Source organism: Hyla sarda, unplaced genomic scaffold, assembly GCF_029499605.1.
Source record: "Hyla sarda isolate aHylSar1 unplaced genomic scaffold, aHylSar1.hap1 scaffold_571, whole genome shotgun sequence".
NCBI classification, from domain to species: domain Eukaryota; kingdom Metazoa; phylum Chordata; class Amphibia; order Anura; family Hylidae; genus Hyla; species Hyla sarda.
The window spans coordinates 60100-71417 of NW_026610583.1; the positions used below are offsets into that span (position 1 = coordinate 60100).

At 52.7% G+C, this 11318-nt stretch overlaps 1 protein-coding gene across 1 annotated transcript in view; it reads right to left on the reverse strand.

Annotated features, from left to right (window-relative positions):
* Positions 1-234: 234 nt before the first annotated feature.
* The window catches only part of LOC130340152 (chondroitin sulfate glucuronyltransferase-like), a 13286-nt gene continuing 2202 nt past the window's right edge, over positions 235-11318 (reverse strand). The window contains exons 2-6 of the mRNA XM_056554128.1: positions 9758-9788; positions 7313-7570; positions 6639-7203; positions 4725-4907; positions 235-4277 (exon numbers count right to left, since the gene is read on the reverse strand). Coding sequence (XP_056410103.1) covers positions 3021-4277; positions 4725-4907; positions 6639-7203; positions 7313-7569 — 2262 coding nt within the window. The 5' untranslated portion in view covers position 7570; positions 9758-9788 and the 3' untranslated portion in view covers positions 235-3020. The remainder of the gene's footprint in view (positions 4278-4724; positions 4908-6638; positions 7204-7312; positions 7571-9757; positions 9789-11318) is intronic.

Sequence of the window (11318 nt, forward strand, 5' to 3'; positions counted from 1 at the left end):
CCCATCCAGAACAGAGACTGTGAGCCCGGCCCTCAACCCCATCCAGAACAGAGACTGTGGGCCTGACCCTCAACCCCATCCAGAACAGAGACTGTGAGCCCGGCCCTCAACCCCATCCAGAACAGAGACTGTGGGCTCGGCCCTCAACCCCATCAAGAACAGAGACTGTGAGCCCGGCCCTCAACCCTATCCAGAACAGAGACTGTGAGCCTGACCCTCAATCCCATCCAGAACAGAGACTGTGAGCCCGGCCCTCAACCCCATCCAGAACAGAGACTGTGGGCTCGGCCCTCAACCCCATCAAGAACAGAGACTGTGAGCCCGGCCCTCAACCCTATCCAGAACAGAGACTATGAGCCCGACCCTCAACCCCATCCTGAACAGAGACTGTGAGCCCGGCTCTCCACCCCATTCAGAACAGAGACTGTGAGGCCGGCCCTCAACCCCATCCAGCACAGAGTCCGTGAGCCCGGCCCTCAATACCATCCAGAACAGAGACTTTAAGCCCGACCCTCAACCCCTTCCAGAACAGAGACTGTGAGCCGGCCCTCAACCCCATCCAGAACAGAGACTGTGAGCCTGGCCCTCAACCCCATCCTGAACAGAGACTCTGAGCCCGACCCTCAACCCCATCCTGTACAGAGACTGGGAGCCCGACCCTCAACCCCATCCAGAACAAAGACTGTGAGCCCGGCCCTCAACCCCATCCAGAACAAAGACTGTGAGCCCGGCCCTCAACCCCATCCAGAACAGACTGTGAGCCCAGCCCTCAATACCATCCAGAACAGAGACACTGAGCCCAGCCCTCCACCCTATCCAGAACAGAGACTGTGTGCCCGGCCCTCAATATCATCCAGAACAGAGACTGTGATCCCAGCCCTGTACTCCATCCAGAACAGAGACACTGATCCCGGCCCTCAATCCCATCCAGAACAGAGACTGTGAGCCCGGCCATCAACCCTATCTAGAACAAAGACTGTGAGCCCGGCCCTCAACCCCATCCAGAACAGAGACTGTGAGCCCGGCTCTCAACCCCATCCTGAACAGAGACTGTGAGCTCGGCCATCAACCCTATCCAGAACAAAGACTGTGAGCCCGGCCCTCAACCCCATCCAGAACAGAGACTGTGAGCCCAGCCCTCAAACCCATCCAGAACAGAGACTGTGAGCCCGGCCATCAACCCCATACTGAACAGAGACTGTGAGCCCGACCCTCAACCCCATCCTGTACAGAGACTGCGAGCCCGGCCCTCAACCCCATCCTGAACAGAGACTACGAGCCCGGCCCTCAACCCCATCCAGAACAGACTGTGAGCCCAGCCCTCAATACCATCCAGAACAGAGACACTGAGCCCAGCCCTCCACCCTATCCAGAACAGAGACTGTGTGCCCGGCCCTCAATATCATCCAGAACAGAGACTGTGAGCCCAGCCCTGTACTCCATCCAGAACAGAGACTGTGAGCCCGGCCCTCAACCCTATCCAGAACAGAGACACTGATCCCGGCCCTCAATCACATCCAGAACAAAGACTGTGAGCCCGGCTCTCAACCCCATCCTGAACAGAGACACTGATCCCGGCCATCAACCCTATCCAGAACAAAGACTGTGAGCCCGGCCCTCAACCCCATCCAGAACAGAGACTGTGAGCCCAGCCCTCAATACCATCCAGAACAGAGACACTAAGCCCAGCCCTCCACCCCATCCAGAACAGAGACTGTGGGCCTGGCCCTCCACCCCATCCGGAACAGAGACTGTGTGTCTGGCCCTCAACTCCATCCAGAACAGAGACTAGGAGTACAGCCCTCAACCCCATCCAATACAGAGCCCAGCCCTGACTTCACAAATGATCGTCTGAATGAATGGGCAAAGATTTCGACAGATACTTTAAAAATCTTGTAGAAAATCTTCAGAGAAGAGCAGAAGCAAAGACTCCACATCAATGTCTATGCATTTGGGATGGGATTTCCTAAAATCTTCTGTGAGCGGAATGTGTGTGTGTGGGGGTCAATCCTTTTGTCCACAATGAGTATCCTTGAAAACCTTCTTAGATCTCTTTCTAAACACTGATCCTAACCTCAGCCAGTGCTGGCCTTTATTGTCCTTACAAAATCCCTAATGAAAACCTTGTTCTGCAATACTTACCCTAACACAAACAGGTGGACACTAAGGCCCCGAGACAAAAACCAAGGAAAAGCAAGACTGAACAAGATGGAACCGAGGGGAAACCGTACAAGGAACAAAAACCAAACAGAAACGTACTGTCTAGGGACAAAACTAGGCTAGATTAAGGTAATAGAGGAATACAGGGAACACAGAAAACAAAGGCACCAAGCACACATATAATCCACACAACACTGCACATGCCAAGGAGAATCAATTAGCAGTTTCGAGTTACCAAAACTGCTAATAGCCTGAATCTCAGAGAGGGAATGATACCTTAGGTCTCGGTCATGCTGCCTACATGGCCAAGGTAAATCCTAGCCGCTGCCATAAGAGGCGGGCTCTTCTTCTTGCATGTCCCCATTTCCCTGGCTCAGCCTCTCGTGTTTGATTGACAGTTTTAGTGTCCAATCAGAAGACTATTGGAGCGGTGACACATACATAAGAAGCAGGGCCAGGGGCGCTCTCTGTGACATTTGGGCAGCGGACGGGGCAAAGAACAGCATGACCGAGACCTACTGTATCATTCCACTTCTCTCCCCACAACTTTATAGCCAGTCAGCAGTCCTTGTAGACTAATGAGGCTAACCAATCCAACTCCAACAGAGCCCAGAGCGGTCATAATCAACTGATCATGTGTTCTGATGTAATCGACAGGAGCAGACAGGATAGCAGAATGACCCGCGATATAGATAACAATATGGTGGAAAATACAACCCCGAGGCCCCCGCTCACCGACCCAAAGGCTTTCTTCACATATAGTATAAATATATTTCATTTGCATATTTTACAGGTAACAGCATAAAACATTGATATCATTAACCCTTTGTGATATGTAAAGTCTTTCATGTGGCAGCGGTCTATGTACTGTTAGTCTGGTCTTGGTCAAACAGAGCCATAGCAAGGTGGACCCGCGAGCCCAAGGCTTCCAGATTACTTAGCACACACCGGTGGTAGCCCTCACCCGAGAGGTGGGTGCTGCACTTTTTCAGTGAGAATCTGTGCACCAGGGCCGGCTCCAGGGCTCTAAACACATGGAGCTCTGAGTAACGTAGAAACAGCTCCAGGAGTTCTATATCACCATTATCTTCGTCCTCTTCCTCCCGCACCTCCGCTGCCATCCGGCTTCTAGCTCTCATGAAGTCTGAGTTATAGAAACAGAATTCTGAGGAAGAAAGACGGTCAAAATGTCCATCACGGGGGAATTCTGTAGATTGTGGAGCAGAGAAGCCATGAGGCGAGACCTCTGGGCTGTACTCCTGATAGTGGACGGGAGAAAACACCTGCCAAGAACCAATGGCATTCATCCGGCAGCGGTTCAGCACCTCGGCTGTTACCTCGCTCCACACACTCAATAGAAAGAAGAGGGTGTCCACTGAGTGTTTTTTAGACACCACCTCCATGAGGCGCACCTGAGATGGCAACCCTGTCCGTACAGTGGACAGCTCCAGGCGTAGGAATGTGTAACGTCTTTCCAGTTCTGTCAACATGGCACGCGCCTCCTCATACAAATCCTCCTCTTGCCCCGATGAGCTAACCTCATACACTAGTAATACAGTCAGGGCCACATTTTCTTGAGGGTCAAGAAGGTTGGTTGCAAAGGCATCGAGAAAACCTGCAATATGGCTGGTGTCAGAAGGCAGTAATGGTAATACTAGCTGTACTCTTGTGGCTTCTGTCACATATGGCATAGGAAGAATCTCCACAAGACCCAGAGGGCGCAGAAGGCTAAGGCGCTTGGCTATCACACCCACATGACCCCTTTCAGTGGTAGCTTCCAACAGAAGGTCCAGTGTGTACTCCATCCCCCTGGTTGGGTCAAAGCGTCTGTACCCATTAAGCAGCCGACGCTTTCTGAAGTGCAGCCATGGAAGATAGCGCTCATTGAGCTGATCTAAAGCTTCTTCAAGGACCTGCTGAACATCCAGCAGCCATGCACCCTGTAGAGGACACTTAGGGGCCCCGTCCGGGCAGGAGAATGAGTGCATCTCTGTAAAATATTCCCAAGTCAACAAATCAAAGCGAGATGTTGGAATAAATGGTGGATTCACCCCAATGGGCCATGACATCCCAGCTTCTCCATCCGGAGTGAAGGAGGAAATATTCCGGATCTCACTCTGAAAGAAGCAACAGAACTAATAAGAAAAGTAACAAAACCATCTGCTTCAAACACCCCATACTCGCCCTAATGTCCGCCCAACATCCTATACTCTCCAATGCCCACCACCGTCCCATACTCTCCAATGCCCACCACCGCCCCATACTCTACAATGCCCACCACCTTCTTATACTCTACAATGTCCACTACCGTCCTATACTCTACAATGCCCACCACCGTCCTATACTGTACAATGTCCACCACCGTCCCATACTCTACAATGCCCACCACCGTCCCATACTCTACAATGCCCACCACCGTCCCATACTCTACAATGCCCACCACCGTCCCATACTCTACAATGCCCACCACCGTCCTATACTCTACAATGCCCACCACCATCCTATACTCTACAATGCCCACCACCGTCCTATACTCTACAATGTCCACCCACCACCCTGGTTACCTGGAGCCGCTGGATCCTGCTGTATGTCCTGTCCAGTCTTATCTGGCTGAGCTTTTGCTGAAGCTTGTACATCACTAGAGCGTCCTTCACAGGGTGAACAGAAAGAGCAGAACCCAAAAGGGCCTCATCTAAATTTTCTACATTGGCATTTCTGGCAAGAACAAAGGAACCAAATCGCAAGCCCTACAACAATAGAAGGGAGAATGATATATGGGGATGGTGATCTATGACTATGATGTAGAGGTGGTGATATATGTGGTGATCTATGACTATGATGTGAGGTGGTGATCTATGACTATGATGTGGAGGTGGTGATCTATGACTATGATGTGGAGGTGGTGATCTATGACTATGATGTAGAGGTGGTGATATATGTGGTGATCTATGACTATGATGTGAGGTGGTGATCTATGACTATGATGTGGAGGTGGTGATCTATGACTATGATGTAGGGGTGGTGATATATGTGGTGATCTATGACTATGATGTGGAGGTGGTGATCTATGACTATGATCTGGGGGGTGGTGATCTATGACTATGATGTGAGGTGGTGATCTATGACTATGATGTGGAGGTGGTGATCTATGACTATGATGTAGAGGTGGTGATATATGTGGTGATCTATGACTATGATGTGAGGTGGTGATCTATGACTATGATGTGGAGGTGGTGATCTATGACTATGATGTAGGGGTGGTGATATATGTGGTGATCTATGACTATGATGTGAGGTGGTGATCTATGACTATGATGTGGAGGTGGTGATCTATGACTATGATGTAGGGGTGGTGATATATGTGGTGATCTATGACTATGATGTGGGGGTGGTGATCTATGACTATGATCTGGAAGTGGTGATCTATGATTATGATCTGGGGGTGGTGATCTACGACTATGATGTGGAGGTGGTGATCTATGACTATGATGTGGAGGTGGTGATCTATGACTATGATGTGGAGGTGGTGATCTATGACTATGATGTGGAGGTGGTGATCTACAGCTATGATCTGGGGGTGGTGATCTATGACTATGATGTGGTGATCTATGACTATGATGTGGAGGTGGTGATCTATGACTATGATGTGGAGGTGGTGATCTATGACTATGATGTGGAGGTGGTGATCTATGACTATGATGTGGAGGTGGTGATCTATGACTATGATGTGGAGGTGATCTATGACTATGATGTGGAGGTGGTGATCTATGACTATGATGTGAAGGTGGTGATCTATGACTATGATCTGGGGGTGGTGATCTATGACTATGATGTGGAGGTGGTGATCTATGACTATGATGTGGAGGTGGTGATCTATGACTATGATGTGGAGGTGGTGATCTATGACTATGATGTGGAGGTGGTGATCTATGACTATGATGTGGAGGTGGTGATCTATGACTATGATGTGAAGGTGGTGATCTATGACTATGATCTGGGGGTGGTGATCTATGACTATGATGTGGAGGTGGTGATCTATGACTATGATGTGGAGGTGGTGATCTATGACTATGACGTGGAGGTGGTGATCTATGACTATGATGTGGAGGTGGTGATCTATGACTATGATGTGGAGGTGGTGATCTATGACTATGATGTGGAGGTGGTGATCTATGACTATGATGTGGAGGTGGTGATCTATGACTATGATGTGGAGGTGGTGATCTATGACTATGATGTGGAGGTGGTGATCTATGACTATGATGTGGAGGTGGTGATCTATGACTATGATGTGGAGGTGGTGATCTATGACTATGATGTGAAGGTGGTGATCTATGACTATGATCTGGGGGTGGTGATCTATGACTATGACGTGGAGGTGGTGATCTATGACTATGATCTGGGGGTGGTGATCTATGACTATGATGTGGAGGTGGTGATCTATGATTATGATCTGGGGGTGATCCTGAATTTCTTACCTGAACCTCTGCCCCACAGGCAATACCCAGAGTGTCTTGTAGGCAGCGCCCCAACCACTCATCTGGTCTGGAACTTAAAATATCAGAACGACAGAAATCCAAATGTGGCCCCAAGCTGAGGAGAAGGGCCCTGGAGAGAAGGTATCCAGCACCACCATGACAGTATCTCCAGCCTTCCTGGCCCCCTATAAACTCCATTGGTTGGCCAATGTACACTAGGGGCCCCGGGCTCAGGTGACTGACAAAGTCTTGTAGATGGAAGCCATTGGTGAAGGTGTCATCCTGGGAGATGTAGAACCAGTCAAACGTGGAGAGAAGGTGCGTCACCAGGTAACGCAGGGTGTGGTACATCACCCATACCGGCCTCTCATCACCATGGGACACAACTTCCATTCCTGAGGGCATCTTAGGGCCCCGGGCCCCTGCGAAGAATATTAAATGGCTCACATGAGTTGAAAGAGTCCGATTCACAGCCACAGCGAGCGAGTTCAGTGTGGAGCGGGAGGACAAGACGACCACCGAGAGGCGCTCTCTGAATCCAAGCTCTGACTGGATGTAGCGGGTCCTGGGGGACACAGGGTGACACATCATCAACAATACACAGGATCCCCACAATGCATCAGCCATGAGCACCCAGTATTACACCACTACACCCCCACAGTCCCCGCACCCACCTCAGCACCTTCTTGTGTGGAGCATGGGGCTTTCGGCTGTATGGAATAATTCGGGGTTTCAGGTCATGTATTGGGGCCCCGTGTTGGCCGGTCTGTAGCCCGTGAACAGTGAGGGGGTTGTCCACACAGGGGCCCTCCTCTTCCTGGATCCAGGAGACCCTCAGGAGGCTGAGGCTGCAGCCAATGGAAAGGCCGAGGATAAGGGGGAGCGCCGGGCGTAGGAGCCCCAGGAGTAAGGGGTAGAGTCTGGGGCCCATCCTGGGGAAGAGAAAACCAAACATGGAGACATCTCAGACCAGGGGGCACTATGTTACCTGCGACTATAAGCACCGCCTACACGAGAGACCCCCAAATGTGGGACAGAGACCACCAAGGATGGAACAGAACCCCCCCAAAAGGTAGAGCAGACACCCCCCCCCAAAAGGTACAGTAGAGACCTCCCCCCCAAAAGGTAGAGCAGACACCTCCCCCCCCCCAAAGGTAGAGCAGAGACCTCCCCCCCCCCCAAAAGGTAGAGCAGACACCTCCCCCCCCAAAAGGTAGAGCAGACACCTCCCCCCCCCAAAAGGTAGAGTAGAGACCTCCCCCCCCCCCAAAAGGTAGAGCAGACACCTCCCCCCCCAAAAGGTACAGTAGAGACCCCCCCAAAAGGTAGAGCAGAGACCTCCCCCCCCCAAAAGGTAGAGCAGAGACCTCCCCCCCCCAAAAGGTAGAGCAGAGACCTCCTCCCCCAAAAGGTAGAGCAGAGACCTCCCCCCCCCAAAAGGTAGAGCAGAGACCTCCCCCCCCCAAAAGGTAGAGCAGAGACCTCCCCCCCCAAAAGGTAGAGCAGAGACCTCCCCCCCCCCCCAAAAGGTAGAGCAGAGACCTCCCCCCCCAAAAGGTACAGTAGAGACCTCCCCCCAAAAGGTAGAGCAGACACCTCCCCCCCCCCAAAGGTAGAGTAGAGACCTCTCCCCCCCCAAAAGGTAGAGCAGACACCTCCCCCCCAAAAGGTACAGTAGAGACCCCCTCAAAAGGTAGAGCAGAGACCTCCCCCCCCCAAAAGGTAGAGCAGAGACCTCCCCCCCCAAAAGGTAGAGCAGAGACCTCCCCCCCCCAAAAGGTAGAGCAGAGACCTCCCCCCCCAAAAGGTAGAGCAGAGACCTCCCCCCCCAAAGGTAGAGCAGAGACCTCCCCCCCCCCCCAAAAGGTAGAGCAGACACCTCCCCCCCAAAAGGTACAGTAGAGACCCCCTCAAAAGGTAGAGCAGAGACCTCCCCCCCCCAAAAGGTAGAGCAGAGACCTCCCCCCCCCAAAAGGTAGAGCAGAGACCTCCCCCCCCCCAAAAGGTAGAGCAGAGACCTCCCCCCCAAAAGGTAGAGCAGAGACCTCCCCCCCCAAAAGGTAGAGCAGAGACCTCCCCCCCCAAAAGGTAGAGCAGAGACCTCCCCCCCCCCCCCAAAAGGTAGAGCAGAGACCTCCCCCCCCAAAAGGTAGAGCAGAGACCTCCCCCCCCCCCAAAAGGTAGAGCAGAGACCTCCCCCCCCCCCAAAAGGTAGAGCAGAGACCTCCCCCCCCCCAAAAGGTAGAGCAGAGACCTCCCCCCCCCCAAAAGGTAGAGCAGAGACCTCCCCCCCAAAAGGTAGAGCAGAGACCTCCACCCCCCAAAAGGTAGAGCAGAGACCTCCACCCCCCAAAAGGTAGAGCAGAGACCTCCCCCCCAAAAGGTAAAGCAGAGACCTCCCCCCCCAAAAGGTAAAGCAGAGACCTCCCCCCCCAAAAGGTAAAGCAGAGACCTCCCCCCCATAGGTAAAGCAGAGACCTCCCCCCCCATAGGTAAAGCAGAGACCTCCCCCCCCATAGGTAAAGCAGAGACCTCCCCCCCCATAGGTAAAGCAGAGACCTCCCCCCCCATAGGTAAAGCAGAGACCTCCCCCCCATAGGTAAAGCAGAGACCTCCCCCCCCCCATAGGTAAAGCAGAGACCTCCCCCCCCCATAGGTAAAGCAGAGACCTCCCCCCCCATAGGTAAAGCAGAGACCTCCCCCCCCATAGGTAAAGCAGAGACCTCCCCCCCATAGGTAAAGCAGAGACCTCCCCCCCATAGGTAAAGCAGAGACCTCCCCCCCCCATAGGTAAAGCAGAGACCTCCCCCCCCCATAGGTAAAGCAGAGACCTCCCCCCCCCATAGGTAAAGCAGAGACCTCCCCCCCCCATAGGTAAAGCAGAGACCTCCCCCCCCCATAGGTAAAGCAGAGACCTCCCCCCCCCCATAGGTAAAGCAGAGACCTCCCCCCCATAGGTAAAGCAGAGACCTCCCCCCCCATAGGTAAAGCAGAGACCTCCCCCCCCATAGGTAAAGCAGAGACCTCCCCCCCCCATAGGTAAAGCAGAGACCTCCCCCCCCATAGGTAAAGCAGAGACCACCAAAGGAGAACATGCGCAAAAACAGGAAACACATTACCTGTGACTACCAGAGAGAGGAGCATCACCTCCTGCAAGAGAGAGAAGAGGACGTCACATCCCGAAAACACCCCCCACACCCACAGTTACAGGGGCCCCTACACCCACAGCTATCTATAGACCGTTATAGGGGGGGCTCCTCAGGGGCCCCTACACCCACAGTTACAGGGGCCCCTACACCCACAGCTATCTATAGACAGTTATAGGGGGGGCTCCTCAGGGGTCTGTACACCCACAGCTATCTATAGACAGTTATAGGGGGGGCTCCTCAGGGGTCTGTACACCCACAGCTATCTATAGACAGGTTATTTGGGGGCTCCTCAGGGGTCTGTACACCCACAGCTATCTATAGACAGTTATTTGGGGGCTCCTCAGGGGTCTGTACACCCACAGCTATCTATAGACAGTTATAGGGGGGGCTCCTCAGGGGTCTGTACACCCACAGCTATCTATAGACAGTTATTTGGGGGCTCCTCAGGGGTCTGTACACCCACAGCTATCTATAGACAGTTATAGGGGGGGGCTCCTCAGGGGTCTGTACACCCACAGCTATCTATAGACAGTTATATGGGGGCTCCTCAGGGGTCTATACACCCACAGCTATCTATAGACAGTTATATGGGGGCTCCTCAGGGGTCTGTACACCCACAGCTATCTATAGACAGTTATTTGGGGGCTCCTCAGGGGTCTGTACACCCACAGCTATCTATAGACAGTTATTTGGGGGCTCCTCAGGGGTCTGTACACCCACAGCTATCTATAGACAGTTATATGGGGGCTCCTCAGGGGTCTGTACAACCCACAGCTATCTATAGACAGTTATAGGGGGGGCTCCTCAGGGGTCTATACACCCACAGCTATCTATAGACAGTTATAGGGGGGCTCCTCAGGGGTCTGTACACCCACAGCTATCTATAGACAGTTATTTGGGGGCTCCTCAGGGGTCTGTACACCCACAGCTATCTATAGACAGTTATTTGGGGGCTCCTCTGGGGTCTGTACACCCACAGCTATCTATAGACAGTTATAGGGGGGGCTCCTCAGGGGTCTGTACACCCACAGCTATCTATAGACAGTTATTTGGGGGCTCCTCAGGGGTCTGTACACCCACAGCTATCTATAGACAGTTATAGGGGGGCTCCTCAGGGGTCTGTACACCCACAGCTATCTATAGACAGTTATAGGGGGGGCTCCTCAGGGGTCTATACACCCACAGCTATCTATAGACAGTTATAGGGGGGCTCCTCAGGGGTCTGTACACCCACAGCTATCTATAGACAGTTATAGGGGGGGCTCCTCAGGGGTCTGTACACCCACAGCTATCTATAGATAGTTATAGGGGGGGCTCCTCAGGGGTCTGTACACCCACAGCTATCTATAGACAGTTATTTGGGGGGCTCCTCAGGGGTCTGTACACCCACAGCTATCTATAGACAGTTATAGGGGGGCTCCTCAGGGGTCTGTACACCCACAGCTATCTATAGACAGTTATTTGGGGGCTCCTCAGGGGTCTGTACACCCACAGCTATCTATAGACAGTTATAGGGGCGGGCTCCTCAGGG